At 44.9% G+C, this 17,578-nt stretch overlaps 1 protein-coding gene across 1 annotated transcript in view; it reads right to left on the bottom strand.

Moving 5' to 3' along the window:
• The window catches only part of anks1b (ankyrin repeat and sterile alpha motif domain containing 1B), a 323,994-nt gene that overhangs the window by 194,913 nt on the left and 111,503 nt on the right, over positions 1–17,578 (bottom strand). The window contains 2 exon segments of the mRNA XM_045722208.1: positions 924–1,052; positions 5,875–5,976. Coding sequence (XP_045578164.1) covers positions 924–1,052; positions 5,875–5,976 — 231 coding nt within the window.

Genomic DNA, 17,578 nt, shown 5'->3' with positions numbered 1-17,578 from the left:
AGAGACTTGACTCGAAGCCACTCCCGCGTTGTCCTGTTGGAAGGTGAACCTTCACCCCAGTCTGAGGCCCTGAGCACTCTGGGGCAGGTTTTCATCAAGGACTCTCTGTACTTTGCTCCATTCATCTTTGCCTCCATCCTGACTAGTCTCCCAGTCCCTGCCGCTGAAAAACATCCACACAGCATGATGCTGCCATCACCATGCTTTACCGTAGGGATGGTGCCAGGTTTCCTCTAGACGTGATGCTTGGCATTCAAGCCAAAGAGTTCAATCTTGGTTTCATCAGACCAGAGAATCTTGTTTCTCATGGTCTGAGAGTCTTTAGGTGCCTCCAAGCAGGCTGTCACGTACCTTTTACTAAGGAGTGGCTTCCGTCAAGCCACTCTACCATAAAGGCCTAATTGGTGGAGTGCTGCAGAGATGGTTGTGCTTCTGGAAGGTTCTCCCATCTCCACAGAGGAACTCTGGAGCTCTGTCAGTGACCATCGGGTTCTTGATCACCACCCTGACCAAGGCCCTTCTCCCCGATTGCTCAGTTTGGCCGGGCGGCCAGCTCTAGGAAGAATCTTGGTGGTTCCAAACTTCTTCCATTTAAGAATGATGGAGGATAAGGTATTTCTGTTTTTTTATATTTAATAAATTTGCCAAAATTTCTAAAAACTTGTTTTCGCTTTGTCATTACGGGGTATTGTGTGAGGATTTTTTATATATTTAATCCGTTTTAGAATAAGGCCGTAACGTAACCAAATGTGGAAAAAGCCAAAGGGTCTGAATACTTTTCGAGGGCACTGTATGTGTATAGTGTGTGTGTGTGTGTGTGTGTGTGTGTGTGTGTGTGTGTGTGTGTGTGTGTGTGTGTGTGTGTGTGTGTGTGTGTGTGTGTGTACGTATGTGTGTGTGCGCAAGTTTGTGTGTGTACTTACTTTTGTGCCTGAGGGAGGGGGAGGCGGAGGGAGAGGGGATAGAGGTGCGAGGTGTGGGGACAGGACACTGGCGAATAGGTTCCTCCATCAACACACTCTTATTGTCCATCATCTCCTCCATCATATATTCTGGAGAGAGAGAAGATAGAGAAGAGAGAGAGAAAGAGACGAGAAAGAGGCCGAGAAAGAGGCCGAGAGACAGAGCGAGAGAGAGACAGAGCGAGAGAGAGACAGAGCGAGAGAGAGACAGAGCGAGAGAGAGACAGAGCGAGAGAGAGACAGAGCGAGAGAGAGACAGCGCGAGAGAGAGAGAGAGAGAGAGAGAGAGAGAGAGCGGGGTGATGTGATTGCAGGGTTCGAAGGGTTGCAGACATAGAGCAGGGAACCATTTAATTGTACTGATAATGAACCACATCCAGAAACACACACACAGCAACACACACAAGGCGTATGGAATGGGAATGTGAAGCAGGAAGAAACTAGGAGCTCGCTAACATACACACAGCAGGCTTGTTGAGTTGTCACAAGGCAGGATCCTGGCTGTGTTAGTATGAAAGATCCAACTAAGGTCAGAGGTACTGTTATACACAGGGAGTGTGTGTGTGTGTGTGTGTGTGTGTGTGTGTGTGTGTGTGTGTGTGTGTGTGTGTGTGTGTGTGTGTGTGTGTGTGTGTGTGAAGAAAGGTGATTGAGATAAAAATCAGGCATAAGATATTCATACATAACTTTTAAATATAGGGATTGAATCATTTAAATACATGAATAATGATTACTGAATACTATTGCGTTTAAATGGGTGGGATTAATCGCGGAATGAAATCCCACTTTCTCTCCCTCCGACTCTCTCCCTCCGACTCTCTCCCTCCGACTCTCTCCCTCCGACTCTCTGTCTCTGACAGGAAATGGGAGGGAGCTGATCCATTCACTCTCTCCCAGCTGTGTCCTGAATTTGCTTTCTATCACAATCTCTGCATTTCTCTTCTCCTCCCCTCCCTCTCTGTCTTTCTCCCTCTCATCCCCACTATTATTTTCTCTCCCTCTCCTTCTCTCCCCCTACCTACCCCTCCCTCCTCTCTCATTCCTGACCCTGAATTAACCCCTCTGTTTCCATCTCTCTCCTCATCCATCTTTACCATTTCCTCTCTAAATCATCTAGAACCTGTCTGTCTGTCTGTCTGTCTGTCTGTCTGTCTGTCTGTCTGTCTGTCTGTCTGTCTGTCTGTCTGTCTGTCTGTCTGTCTGTCTGTCTGTCTGTCTGTCTGTCTGTCTGTCTGTCTGTCTGTCTGTCTGTGATTAGAGACAGGGAGCACAACAGCAGACTGCAGGGCTTCTACTAGCACCACTGAATGTAGCTTCTATGTGTCAGATCAAAACTGTCTGTGTCTTCTCTAGAGTCTAGTCAATCCCAGTCTACAGCTGTGATTAAAGGGATACTGCGAGATTCGGGCCATTGTTCTACTCCCCCAGAGTCAGATGAACTCGTGGATACCATTTTTGTGTCTCTTTGAGTCTGCGTGCAGTATGACTGAAGCATACGCGCAGGTCAGCGTTTTTTGTCATGAATCTTGTTCTGGAGGCAGTACTGCAAAGTGGTCACTAGCTGGCCGCAAAGTCAGCAAATCAGATTTTAAAGCTAACCCTAACCACACTGCTAACCCTAATGCCTAAACTTAAATGACGACCAAAAATAAATAAAAAATTCATACATTTTTCAAATGTTGACTTTGCAGCTGGCCCATCTAGTGGAAATCGCTCGGTTCTGCCTCCATACGCTAGCATACCTGTAGTCTTCCAGTCATTTTGCTAACACTAGTTAGCATTGGCTCGTAAAACTAGCTCTAACTTCCTTCATACTGGACACAGAGACAAACAAATGGTATCCACAAGTTCATCTGACTCTGGGTAAATACAATAACAATTACATGTGCAATTTGCATGTGCAGGTGTGTGGGTAACGCACCCTAACCAGAAGCGGCACTCCTAGTGGCTGGGGACTTTAATGCAGGCCAACTTAAATCAGTTTTACAAAGATTTTACCAGCATGTCACATGGGCAACCAGAGAAAAAAAAGTCCTAGACCACCTTTACTCCACACACAGAGATGCATACAAGCTCTCCCCCGTCCTCCATTTGGAAAATCTGACCATAATTCTATCCTCCTGATTCCTGCTTACAAGCAAAAACTAAAGCAGGAAGTACCAGTGACTAACTCAATACGGAAGTGGTCAGATGACGCGGATGCTACACTCCAGAACTGTTTTGCTAGCACAGACTGGAGTATGTTCTGGGATTCATCCAATGGCATTGAGGAGTACACCACCTCAGTCATTGGCTTCATCAATAAGTGCATCGACGACGTCGTCCCCACAATGACTGTACGTACATATCCCAACCAGAAGCCATGGATTACAGGCAATATCCCCATCGGCTAGACCTGCCGCTTTCAAGGCGCGAGAGACTAATCCTGACACTTATAAGAAATCCCGCTACGCCCTCAGACGAACTATCAAACAAGCAAAGTGTCAATACAGGATTAAGATTGAATCCTACTACACTGGCTCTGACGCTCATCGGATGTGGCAGGGCTTGAAAACTATTACGGACTACAAAGGGAAATCCAGACGTGAGCTGCCCAGTGACGCAAGCCTACCAGAAGAGCTAAATGCCTTTTATGCTCGCTTCGAGGCAAGCAACACTGAAGCATGCACGAGAGCACCAGCTGTTATGGATGACTGTGTGATAACGTTCTCGGCAGCCGATGTGAACAAAACCTTTAAACAGGTCAACATTCACAAAGATGCTAGGCCAGACGGATTACCAGGACGTGTACTCAAAGCATGCTCAAAGCAACCTCAAAGCAACCTCTCCCTGACCGAGTCTGTAATAACTACATGATTCAAGCAGACGACCATAGTCCCTGTGCCCAAGGAAGCGAAGGTAACCTGCCTAAATGATTACCGCCTCGTGGCACTCCCGTCGGTAGCCATGAGGTGCTTTGAAAGGCTGGTCACGGCTCACAACAGCATCCTCCCGGACACCCTAGACCCACTCCAATTCACATACCACCCCAACCGATCCACAGATGACGCAATCTCAAATCGCACTCCACATTGCCCTTTCTGACCTGGACAAAAGGAACACCTACGTGAGAATGCTGTTCATTGACTACAGCTCAGCGTTCAACACCATAGTGCCCACGAAGCTCATCACTAAGCTAAGGACTCTGGGACTAAACACCTCCCACTACAAATGGATCCTGGATTTGTGGGCGGGCCGCCCCCAGGTGGTAATAGTAGGCAAAAACACATCTGCCACGCTGATCCATAACACTGGGGCCCATCAGGGGTGTGTACTTAGTCCCCTCCTGTATTCCCTGTTCACCCACGACTGCTTGGCCAAACACGACTCCAACACCATCATTAAGTTTGCTGACAACACAACAGCGGTAGGCCTGATCACCGACAATAATGAGACGGCCTATAGGGAGGTGGTCAGAGAACTGGCAGTGTGGTGCCAGGACAACAACCTCTCCCTCAATGTGAGCAAGACAAAGGAGAGGATCATGGACTACAGGAAAAGGCGGGCCGAACAGGCCTCCATTAACATCGACAGGGCTGTAGTGGAGCAGGTAAAGAGTTTCAAGTTCCTTGGTGTCCACAAGACCAACGAACTATCGTGGTCCAAACACACCAAGACAGTCGTGAAGAGGGCACGACAAAACCTTTTCCCCTCAGGAGACTGAAAAGATTTGGCATGGGTCCCCAGAACCTCAAAAGGTTATACAGCTGCACCATCGAGAGCATCCTGACCGGTTGCATCACCGCCTGGTATGGCAACTGCTCGGCATCTGACCGTAAGGCGCTACAGAGGGTAGTGCGAACGGCCCAGTACATCACTGGGGCCAAGCTTCCTGCCATCCAGGACCTATACAATAGGTGGTGTCAGAGGAAAGCCTATAAAATTGTCAGAGACTCCAGTCACCCAAGTTATAGACTGTTATCTTTGCTACTGCATGGCAAGTGGTACTGGAGTGCCAAGTCTAGGACCAAAAGGCTCCTCAACAGCTTCTACCCCCAAGCCATTAGACTGCTGAACAATTAATAAAATCGCCAACGGACAATTTACATTGACACCCCTCCCTTTTGTACACTGCTGCTACTCGCTGTTTATTATCTATGCATAGTCAGTTCACCCCCGCATACATGTATAAATTACCTCAACTAGGCTGTACCCCTGCACACTGACTCAGTACCGGTGCCCCTGTATATAGCCTCGTTATTGTTATTCTTATTGTGTTACTTTTTATTTTAGTCTACTTGGCAAATATGTTCTTAACTCTTCTTGAACTGAACTGTTGGTTAAGGGCTTGTAAGTAAGCATTTCACGGTAAAGTCCACACTTGTTGTATTCGGCGCATGTGACAAATAAAGTTTGATTTGAAAAGGAGAACCAAGACATCCAAATTCCCATCCACAAACCCAAAACCACTCAGTCCTACAGAACATCCCCAAGTCTTTCTAGTGGCTTAGCCATAACTGCAGATAACCATGCCACTCAACTCAATGAGCTAACCCGCAAACTAATTCTCCTACACTAACTCAGGACTACTGACAACAGTGCATCGTTCTCTGAGAGCAGAAGACAATGGCTGAAGCATTAGGTTGTGTAAGAGAATGCTCCCCCCTGTGTATAGGAAGAGCAACACAGAGGGCTCACATTGTTCTTGTTCCCTATTGGACAGATGAACTTCCTGGAACGACTTGTATCAATCTGCACACATCCGGACACTACGCCGCCCGGCACTCTAAACAACCACGTACACTGTCACGACGAGGGAGAGAGAGAGCGGTGTGTGCACACATGCTCACGTGTGTGTATGTTAATGTGTGTATGTTAATGTGTGTGTGTGTTAATGTGTATGTTAATGTATGTGTGTGTTAATGTGTGGTACCTTGCATGAGTGCAGTGATTTGCTGGGACTTCTGTGCAGGGTGTTCTCTGAGGATCTCCAGAGCTGTTCTTCCCTGGCAGTCTGTGATGTTGGCATCAATACCTGCAACAGACAGACAGAAGACCGAAACAACGGGTCAGACAGGCACCCAGCCGACGCCACCCCACACATGAGCAAGCACACACACACACGAGCAAGCACACACACACACGAGCAAGCACAAACACGCACAAACTCCCTAAATAAGTAAATCTATATACACATTTTAAAGGGGAAACACTGTAAAGTGTTGCATGTAGGAGAACAAAGATCCTAAATAGACTCACTTGGAGAAATTTATAAGGAAAACATCCATACTGTATTTCTTTCTGACAATTTACTGACAGAGGAAGTTAGCTGTGTCCATCCTGTATCTCACACACACAGAGTGATGGATAGAGGAGAAGGTTGGGTGGATGACAGGGGTCAGACAGTAAACCTGTACAGGCCTGTCACTCTCATCTAGATAAGCCCCCCGGACAAAAACAATATGGCCGCCCGGGGTTCCTCACAGGAAGTACAACAAGACAACAGAGGAAAGAGGAAGTGATTGAGGAAAATAAGGGGGAGAGGAGTGGGAGGTAGGACAAAGACCACACTCTCTCCATATCCTCTACTGTCCTCTCTCTACATATAATCTACTCTCTCTCTACATATAATCTACTCTCTCTCTATATATATATCAAGTATGCTCTCTCTCTCTCTCTCTCTCTCTCTCTCTCTCTCTCTCTCTCTCTCTCTCTATCCCCTCCTCTCTCTCTCTCCCTCCCTCTCTCTGTCTCTCTCTCTCTGTCTCTCTCTCTCTCTCTCTCTCTCTCTCTCTCTCTCTCTGTCTCTCTCTCTCTGTCTCTCTCTCTCTCTGTATCTCTCTCTCTCTCTCTCTCTCTCTCTCTCTCTCTCTCTCTCTCTCTCTCTCTGTATCTCTCTCCCTCTCTCTCTCTCTCTCTCTCTCTCTCTCTCTCTCTCTCTCTCTCTCTCTCTCTCTCTCTCTCTCTCTCTCTCTCTCTCTCTCTCGCTCTCTCTCTCATCACCTGAGCCCTAGGACCATGCCTCAGGACTACCTGGCATGATGACTCGTTGTCCCTAGTCCACCTGGCCGTGCTGCTGCACCAGTTTCAACTGTTCTGCCTGCGGCTATGGAACCCTGACCTGTTCACTGTGATTACTATTATTATTTAGGAACATTTGAACATCTTGGCCATCATCTGTTATAATCTCCACCCGGCACAGCCAGAAGAGGACTGGCCACCCCTCATAGCCTGGTTCCTCTCTAGGTTTCTTCCTAGGTTTTGGCCTTTCTAGGGAGTTTTTCCTAGCCACCGTGCTTCTACACCTATATTGCTTGCTGTTTGGGGTTTTAGGCTGGGTTTCTGTACAGCACTTTGATATATCAGCTGATGTAAGAAAGGCTATATAAATACATTTGATTTGATATCATCAACTGTCTCTGTCCCCCTCTTTCTCTACATATCATCAACTGTCTCTGTCCCCCCTCTCTCTCTCTCCATATCATCTACTCTCTCTCTCTACATATCATCTACTGTCCCCCCTCTCTCTCTCCATATCATCTACTCTCTCATCTACTGTCCCCTTCTCTCTCTCTCTCTCCATATCATCTACTGTCCCCCTCTCTCTCCATATCTACTGTCCCCGTCTCTCTATATCATATACTGTCCCCTTCTCTCTCTCTCCATATCATCTACTGTCCCCTTCTCCCTCTCTCCATATCATCTACTGTCCCCTTCTCCCTCTCTCTCTCTCTCCATATCATCTACTGTCTATATTATAGCCTCAAGGACTTTTTTTAAAACACCTTATTGTAACACATGAACTGTGTGATATTTGGCAGAGCCAACATGGAGGTAGGAGACAGAACACATGGTCTAATGTGAGAGAGAACACCATCTCTCTGACCAGGTTAGATAGGTTTTATTGTAACACTGTGTGATGTTTGGAGCCAACATGGAGGTAGGAGACAGAACACATGGTCTAATGTGAGAGAGAACACCATCTCTCTGACCAGGTTAGATAGGTTTTATTGTAACACTGTGTGATGTTTGGAGCCAACATGGAGGTAGGAGACAGTACACATGGTCTAATGTGAGAGAGAACACCATCTCTCTGGACAGGTTAGATAGGTTTTATTGTTTTGAGCATCAATCTCAGGTCTGTAAATCCAGTGTGATAACCCCAGTGGGATTTTGTGATCATTGTTTAGTAACAGAGGTGGTGTACATTAAAGCTGTAAAACCCAAAAGTGCATACTGGCATTTTAATACAACTTTATTGAGTGATGCTCACTTCAGGAAACGTTTTAGTTTTTTTCTGGGAGAGATGGAGGTCTCAAAAGGCCAGTTTTTTATCCCTCCAACAGTGGTGGGATATAGGGAAAATCAAGGTTCAACAATTCTGTAATCAATACACAATGAATGTCACCAGAGACATCACCAGATCAATGAACGCCCCAGAGTCTGAAATAGTGGAAGTCCTGACGTTGGTTGAGACCACAGGAGATCGAGGTCATACTCAGGCCCTCAAGATAAAACAAAAGCCACATTGGTAGACCTGCTGGGTATCAGAGCACAGGGGGCATTGGTGAGGAGTAAGTTTCAGGGAATCTCTGAAATGGATGCCTCATCCAAATTCTTCTTCGGTTTAGAGAAAAAGAATGAACAAAGAGAAATTATTAATTGCTTCAAATCAGCTGTTGTACAGGGGCTCACTAGCCCTAGTGAAATGAGAAAGGGGGCAGTAGAGTTCTACGCTGAGCTCTACAAGTGAAATGAGAAAGAGGACAGTAGAGTTCTACGCTGAGCTCTACAAGTGTGAGTACAAAGAGGATATAACAGTGACAACAGTTTATTGAGGCGCTCCCACTGGTGGCTGCAGAAGCTCAGGTTGAACTAGAGCAACCATTGTCTCTACAGGAGATATACGCTGCATTAAAAGGCATGGAAAATGGTGGGCTTTCTGTTGACTTTTAAGTCTTTTTGGGCAATGTTGGGAGAGGATTGGCTAGCAGGAGTTAACGGTAGTTTGACCGGAGGGTTACTACCGATAAGCTGCAGAAGGGCTGTCCTCACCCTACTGCCAAAAAAGGGTGACCTTATGGAGGTGAAGAACTGGAGGCCGGTGGCTTTATTGTGCACTGATTATAAGATCCTGTCCAAGGCTTTGTCCAACAGGCTGAGGGAGGTGATGGGGCAAATCATACACACGGACCAGTCCTACTGTGTTCCCGGCAGGCAGATAGGGGATAACATTTCCCCGATTCTGGATTTTTTGGACATCCTTAGGGCTGTTGTGTTGGATGCTGGTCTAATTTCAACTGATCAGGAAAAGGCATTTGACCAAGTTGAACATCAATACTTATGGTGCATCTTTGAGGCATTTGGTTTCAGCTCTGGTTTTATTGCCATGAACACGGTGATATATGGTGACATTGAAAGTGTATTGAAAGTTAACGGTGGCTTGAGTGCTCCTTTTAAAGTGTGTAGAGGTATTAGGCAGGGGTGTTCTTTGTCAGGAATGTTATGTGCCATCACTATAGAGCCACTACTAAATAGCATTAGAAATCACAGTGAAGGGGTGAACCTTTCAGAGGATATTCCTCCTATTGGTCTCTCAGCATAGGCTGATGATGTAGCTATTTTAGTGAATCAAGCAGAGGTGGATAGTTTGAGTCTAATGGTTGATCAGTTTAGGGGAATATTCTCTGCAAAGGTAAATTGGCAAAAAAGTTGTTCTTCACAGTTTGGGAAATGGTCTGGAGGGATCGTGGCATTGCCAAGTGGGCTGGAATGGTGAAAGGGTAAGTATCTTGGAGTGTACTTAGGGGATGAGGGGACTATGGGAAAAAAATGGAATGGGGTGGTTGAAATGGTGGAAGGGAGGATGAGGAGATGGCGTTGGTTGTTATCTTGTATGTCATATAGGGGACAGATTGTTAATAATGTGGTTGCCTCTGCACTGTGGCATCGGTTGGCATGTTTAGAGCCACCGTCTGGCCTTCTGGCTAAGATACAGGCAATTATTTATCCCCCCAAAAAATCTACAATATCATTGGGTTCCACAAAGTGTTTTGTATTTGTCAAAAGAGGAGGGGGGACAAGGTCTTGTACATCTGGCTAGTAGGGCTGCTGCTTTCCGGTTTCAGTTTATTCAAAGGTTCTTTATGGAGCAGAAAATGTGTTGTGGAGAGGGGTGGCAGGTCTGGTATTACAGCTGGTAGGGGGATTAGGTTTAAAGAAGGCTTTATTTCCGGTTGATAGTAGCCAGATTTCTAGGGAGGGAGTACCTCCGTTTTACAGAGGCCTTCTTGGGGTTTGGAGCATAATGAAGGTGTCCAGAATAACTACAGCGGAGTCGGTTCATTGGCTGCTGGAGGAACCTCTGGTGTATGGGGCAACACTGGATTGTACAACTGCAGCTGTTCCATCATTTCTCCAACATTCTGGTGAAGGGCAAAATCATCCCCCTAAAACAGTTAATGGACATGGCTGGGCGCACCTTAATGGATGGAGGACGGGTGGCTGAACATTTGGGGGTGAGGTCGGAAAGGATTGACAACTGCTGGGAAGCTGCAGGAAGGCTCTGTCAGCAGAAGAGGGGATTATGCTCAACAGTCACAAGGAAAAAAGGTACAAGATGGAAACGTCCCATTTCCAAAACCAGGGATGACACCCAATATCTCAGAGTCAGAAAGAAATGTGTTATTACTGGATTTGAGAGGGTTGGAAGAGGTGGGTTTGGATGAGGTGAATGGGAAGGATTTATATAGGGGGTGAGTCAAAGTTTTGAATGAAGATGAAGTGAAAAATAGAAAAGTCACTCCTTATTGGGTAAAACTGTGCCTTGGTGACAAGGTAAAGCCAGCATGGAGAGCATTGTACAAGCCTCCGTTACAAAAGGGTACTGGTGATACGTAATGGAAGGTTTTGCATGGCATCATGGCAGTTTTGTTTCTGTCATTAATTCAGATGTTGGAGATGGATGTCCTTTTCTTAATATAAGAGAAGCAATTTCTCACTGTTTTATGGAGTGTGAGGGGATAAAGCCTCTATTTGAAATAATAAAGTATTTTTTACAGCTGTAGGGGAGATTTTCAATAGCACTGTTTTGATTTTGGGGTTTCAATATAGTAAACAACAGAAAAGAAAATGTCAACTGTTACATTTTATTTTGGGACAAGCTAGGAAACATAAAATAGACACGGGATATAGACAGGATATAAGATGTGTTTTTTAGGGACTAGTCAAAGCGAGAATAAAAGTGGATTTTGAGTTCTTCTCGGCTTTAAAAGACCTCCCATTGAGGAGAAGTGGGCTTACGAAGGAGTGGTTTGTTTTGTGGACGAGGGAACATTATTTTTTGTTGATGAAATGCTTTTTTATTTGTATCTATTAGTATTTTTTATGTTTATTTAAGAATGACACGTGTTGTTTCATTTCTGAAAAGGCACAGTGTGCCATTATTTGTGTTACTACAACAGCATGAAATAAAGGTTTTTATAAAAACTCAAAACTCTTCTCTACATATCATCTACTGTCACTCTCTCTCTCTCTCTCCATATCATCTAATGTCTCTCTCTCTCTCTCTCCATATCTTCTCTCTCTCTCTCCATATCTCTCTCTCTCTCTCTCTCTCCATATCTCTCTCTCTCTCTCTCTCTCTCCATATCTCTCTCTCTCTCTCTCTCTCCATCTCTCTCTCTCTCTCTCTCTCTCTCTCTCTCTCTCTCTCTCTCTCTCTCTCTCTCTATATCATCTCTGTCTCTCTCTCTCTCTCTCCATATCATCTACTGTCTCTCTCTCCATATCATCTACTGTCTCTCTCTCTCTCTCCATATCATCTACGTCTCTCTCTCCATATCATCTACTCTCGCTCTCTCTCTCTCTCCATATCATCTAATGTCTCTCTCTCTCTCTCTCTCCATATCATCTACTGTCTCTCTCTCTCTCTCCATATCATCTAATGTCTCTCTCTCTCACTCCATATCATCTACTGTCTCTCTCTCCCTCTCCATATCATCTACTGTCTCGCTCTCTCTCTCTCTCCATATCATCTACTGTCTCTCTCTCTCTCCATATCATCTAATGTCTCTCTCTCTCTCCATATCATCTACTGTCTCTCTCTCTCTCCATATCATCTACTGTCTCGCTCTCTCTCTCTCCATATCATCTACTGTCTCTCTCTCTCTCTCTCCATATCATCTACTCTCTCTCTCTCCATATCATCTACTGTCTCTCTCTCTCTCTCCATATCATCTACTCTCTCTCTCCATATCATCTACTCTCTCTCTCTCTCCATATCATCTACTCTCTCTCTCTCTCTCTCTTCATATCATCTACTGTCTCTCTCCATATCATCTACTGTCTCTCTCCATATCATCTACTGTCTCGCTCTCTCTCTCTCCATATCATCTACTGTCTCGCTCTCTCTCTCTCCATATCATCTACTGTCTCTCTCTCTCTCCATATCATCTACTCTCTCTCTCTCCATATCATCTACTCTCTCTCTCTCTCTCTCTCCATATCATCTACTCTCTCTCTCTCCATATCATCTACTCTCTCTCTCTCCATATCATCTACTCTCTCTCTCTCTCTCTCTCTCTCTCCATATCATCTACTCTCTCTCTCTCTCTCCATATCATCTACTCTCTCTCTCTCTCCATATCATCTACTCTCTCTCTCTCTCCATATCATCTACTGTCTCTCTCTCTCTCTCTCCATATCATCTACTGTCTCGCTCTCTCTCTACATATCATCTACTGTCTCGCTCTCTCTCTACATATCATCTACTGTCCAGCTCTCTACATAACATCTACTGTCCCTCTCTCTACATATCATCTACTGTCCCTCTCTCTACATATCATCTACTGTCCCTCTCTCTACATAACATCTACTGTCCCTCTCTCTACATATCATCTACTGTCCCTCTCTCTACATATCATCTACTGTCCCTCTCTCTACATATCATCTACTGTCACTCTCTCTACATATCATCTACTGTCCCTCTCTCTACATATCATCTACTGTCCCTCTCTCTACATATCATCTACTGTCCCTCTCTCTACATATCATCTACTGTCCCTCTCTCTACATATCATCTACTGTCCCTCTCTCTACATATCATCTACTGTCCCTCTCTCTACATATCATCTACTGTCCCTCTCTCTACATATCATCTACTGTCCCTCTCTCTACATATCATCTACTGTCCGTCTCTCTACATATCATCTACTGTCCCTCTCTCTCTACATATCATCTACTGTCCCTCTCTCTACATATCATCTACTGTCCCTCTCTCTACATATCATCTACTGTCTCGCTCTCTCTCTCTCCATATCATCTACTGTCTCGCTCGCTCTCTCTCTCTCCATATCATCTACTGTCTCGCTCTCTCTCTCTCTCTCCATATCATCTACTGTCTCGCTCTCTCTCCATATCATCTACTCTCTCTCTCTCTCCATATCATCTACTCTCTCTCTCTCTCCATATCATCTACTGTCTCTCTCTCTCTCTCTCCATATCATCTACTGTCTCGCTCTCTCTCTACATATCATCTACTGTCTCGCTCTCTCTCTACATATCATCTACTGTCCAGCTCTCTACATAACATCTACTGTCCCTCTCTCTACATATCATCTACTGTCCCTCTCTCTACATATCATCTACTGTCCCTCTCTCTACATAACATCTACTGTCCCTCTCTCTACATAACATCTACTGTCCCTCTCTCTACATATCATCTACTGTCCCTCTCTCTACATATCATCTACTGTCCCTCTCTCTACATATCATCTACTGTCCCTCTCTCTACATATCATCTACTGTCCCTCTCTCTACATATCATCTACTGTCCCTCTCTCTACATATCATCTACTGTCCCTCTCTCTACATATCATCTACTGTCCCTCTCTCTACATATCATCTACTGTCCCTCTCTCTACATATCATCTACTGTCCCTCTCTCTCTACATATCATCTACTGTCCCTCTCTCTACATATCATCTACTGTCCCTCTCTCTACATATCATCTACTGTCTCGCTCTCTCTCTCTCTCTCCATATCATCTACTGTCTCGCTCGCTCTCTCTCTCTCCATATCATCTACTGTCTCGCTCTCTCTCTCTCTCTCCATATCATCTACTGTCTCGCTCTCTCTCTCTCTCTCCATATCATCTACTGTCTCTCTCTCTCTCTCTCTCCCCATATCATCTACTGTCTTTCTCTCTCTCTCCATATCATCTAATGTCTCTCTCTCTCTCTCCATATCATCTACTGTCTCTCTCTCTCCATATCATCTACTGTCTCTCTCTCTCCATATCATCTACTGTCTCGCTCTCTCTCTCTCCATATCATCTACTGTCTCGCTCTCTCTCTCTCCATATCATCTACTGTCTCGCTCTCTCCATATCATCTACTGTCTCGCTCTCTCCATATCATCTACTGTCTCTCTCTCTCCATATCATCTACTGTCTCTCTCTCTCTTTCTCCATATCATCTACTCTCTCTCTCTCTCTCTCCATATCATCTACTGTCTCTCTCTCTCTCTCCATATCATCTACTGTCTCTCTCTCTCTCTCCATATCATCTACTGTCTTTCTCTCTCTCTCCATATCATCTACTGTCTCTCTTTCTCTCTCCATATCATCTACTGTCTCTCTCTCTCTCTCCATATCATCTACTGTCTCGCTCTCTCTCTCTCTCCATATCATCTACTGTCTCAATCTCTCTCCATATCATCTACTGTCTCGCTCTCTCTCTCTCCATATCATCTACTGTCTCTCTCTCTCTATCCATATCATCTACTCTCTCTCTCCATATCTACTCTCGCTCTCTCTCTCTCTCCATATCATCTACTGTCTCTCTCTCTCTCTCTCCATATCATCTAATGTCTCTCTCTCTCTCTCTATATCATCTACTGTGTCTCTCTCTCTCTCCATATCATCTACTGTCTCTCTCTCTCTCCATAACATCTACTGTCTCTCTCTCCCTCTCCATATCATCTACTGTCTCTCTCTCTCTCTCCATATCATCTAATGTCTCTCTCTCTCTCTCCATATCATCTAATGTCTCTCTCTCTCTCCATATCATCTAATGTCTCTCTCTCTCTCCATATCATCTACTGTCTCTCTCTCTCTCCCTCCATATCATCTACTGTCTCGCTCTCTCCATATCATCTACTGTCTCGCTCTCTCTCTCTCCATATCATCTACTGTCTCGCTCTCTCTCTCTCCATATCATCTACTGTCTCGCTCTCTCCATATCATCTACTGTCTCGCTCTCTCCATATCATCTACTGTCTCTCTCTCTCTTTCTCCATATCATCTACTCTCTCTCTCTCTCTCCATATCATCTACTGTCTCTCTCTCTCTCTCCATATCATCTACTGTCTTTCTCTCTCTCTCCATATCATCTACTGTCTCTCTCTCTCTCTCCATATCATCTACTGTCTCGCTCTCTCTCTCTCTCTCCATATCATCTACTGTCTCACTCTCTCCATATCATCTACTGTCTCGCTCTCTCTCTCTCCATATCATCTACTGTTCTTCTCTCTCTCTCTCTCCATATCATCTACTGTCTCTCTCTCTCTCTCTCTCCATATCATCTAATGTCTCTCTCTCTCTCTCCATATCATCTACTGTCTCTCTCTCTCTCTCCATATCATCTACTGTCTCTCTCTCTCTCTCCATAACATCTACTGTCTCTCTCTCCCTCTCCATATCATCTACTGTCTCGCTCTCTCTCTCTCCATATCATCTACTGTCTCGCTCTCTCTCTCCATATCATCTAATGTCTCTCTCTCTCTCCATATCATCTAATGTCTCTCTCTCTCTCCATATCATCTACTGTCTCTCTCTTTCTCTCCATATCATCTACTCTCTCTCTCTCTCTCCATATCATCTACTCTCTCTCTCTCCATATCATCTACTCTCTCTCTCTCTCTCCATATCATCTACTCTCTCTCTCTCTCTCTCTCTCTCTCTCTCTCTCTCCATATCATCTACTGTCTCTCTCCATATCATCTACTGTCTCTCTCCATATCATCTACTGTCTCGCTCTCTCTCTCTCCATATCATCTACTGTCTCGCTCTCTCTCTCCATATCATCTACTGTCTCTCTCTCTCTCTCTCCATATCATCTACTCTCTCTCTCTCCATATCATCTACTCTCTCTCTCCATATCATCTACTCTCTCCCTCTCTCTCCATATCATCTACTCTCTCCCTCTCTCTCCATATCATCTACTCTCTCTCTCTCTCTCCATATCATCTATTCTCTCTCTCTCTCTCCATATCATCTACTCTCTCTCTCTCCATATCATCTACTCTCTCTCTCTCTCTCCATATCATCTACTCTCTCTCTCTCCATATCATCTACTCTCTCTCTCTCTCTCTCTCCATATCATCTACTCTCTCTCTCTCTCTCCATATCATCTACTCTCTCTCTCTCTATATCATCTACTGTCTCTCTCTCTCTCTCCATATCATCTACTGTCTCTCTCTCTCTCTCCATATCATCTACTGTCTCGCTCTCTCTCTCCATATCATCTACTGTCTCGCTCTCTCTCTACATATCATCTACTGTCTCACTCTCTCTCTACATATCATCTACTGTCTCACTCTCTCTCTACATATCATCTACTGTCCCTCTCTCTACATATCATCTACTGTCCCTCTCTCTACATATCATCTACTGTCCCTCTCTCTACAAATCATCTACTGTTCCTCTCTCTACATATCATCTACTGTCCCTCTCTCTACATATCATCTACTGTCCCTCTCTCTACATATCATCTACTGTCCCTCTCTCTACATATCATCTACTGTCCCTCTCTCTACATATCATCTACTGTCCCTCTCTCTACATATAATCTACTGTCTCGCTCTCTCTCTCTCTCTCCATATCATCTACTGTCTCGCTCTCTCTCTCTCTCCATATCATCTACTGTCTCTCTCTCTCTCCATATCATCTACTGTCTCTCTCTCTCTCTCTCTCTCTCTCTCTCTCTCCATATCATCTACTGTCTCTCTCTCTCTCTCTCTCCATATCATCTACTGTCTCTCTCTCTCTCATCTCATCTACTGTCTCTCTCTCTCTCATATCATCTACTGTCTCTCTCTCTCCATATCATCTACTGTCTCGCTCTCTCTCTCTCCATATAATCTACTGTCTCGCTCTCTCTCTCTCCATATCATCTACTGTCTCGCTCTCTCTCTCTCCATATCATCTACTGTCTCTCTCTCTCCATATCATCTACTCTCTCTCTCTCTCCATATCATCTACTGTCTTTCTCTCTCCATATCATCTACTGTCTCTCTCTCTCTCTCCATATCATCTACTGTCTCTCTCTCTCTCTCCATATCATCTACTGTCTCTCTCTCTCTCTCTCTCCATATCATCTACTGTCTCGCTCTCTCTCTCTCTCCATATCATATACTGTCTCGCTCTCTCTCTCTCCATATCATCTACTGTCTCGCTCTCTCCCTCTCTCTCCATATCATCTACTGTCTCGCTCTCTCCCTCTCTCTCCATATCATCTACTGTCTCTCTCTCTCTCTCCATATCATCTAATGTCTCTCTCTCTCTCTCCATATCATCTACTGTCTCTCTCTCCCTCTCCATATCATCTACTGTCTCTCTCTCTCTCCATATCATCTAC

The sequence above is a fragment of the Salmo salar genome, chromosome ssa07 (assembly GCF_905237065.1).
Source record: "Salmo salar chromosome ssa07, Ssal_v3.1, whole genome shotgun sequence".
Classification (NCBI taxonomy): domain Eukaryota; kingdom Metazoa; phylum Chordata; class Actinopteri; order Salmoniformes; family Salmonidae; genus Salmo; species Salmo salar.
This window is presented reverse-complemented; position numbering and strand designations above follow the sequence as displayed.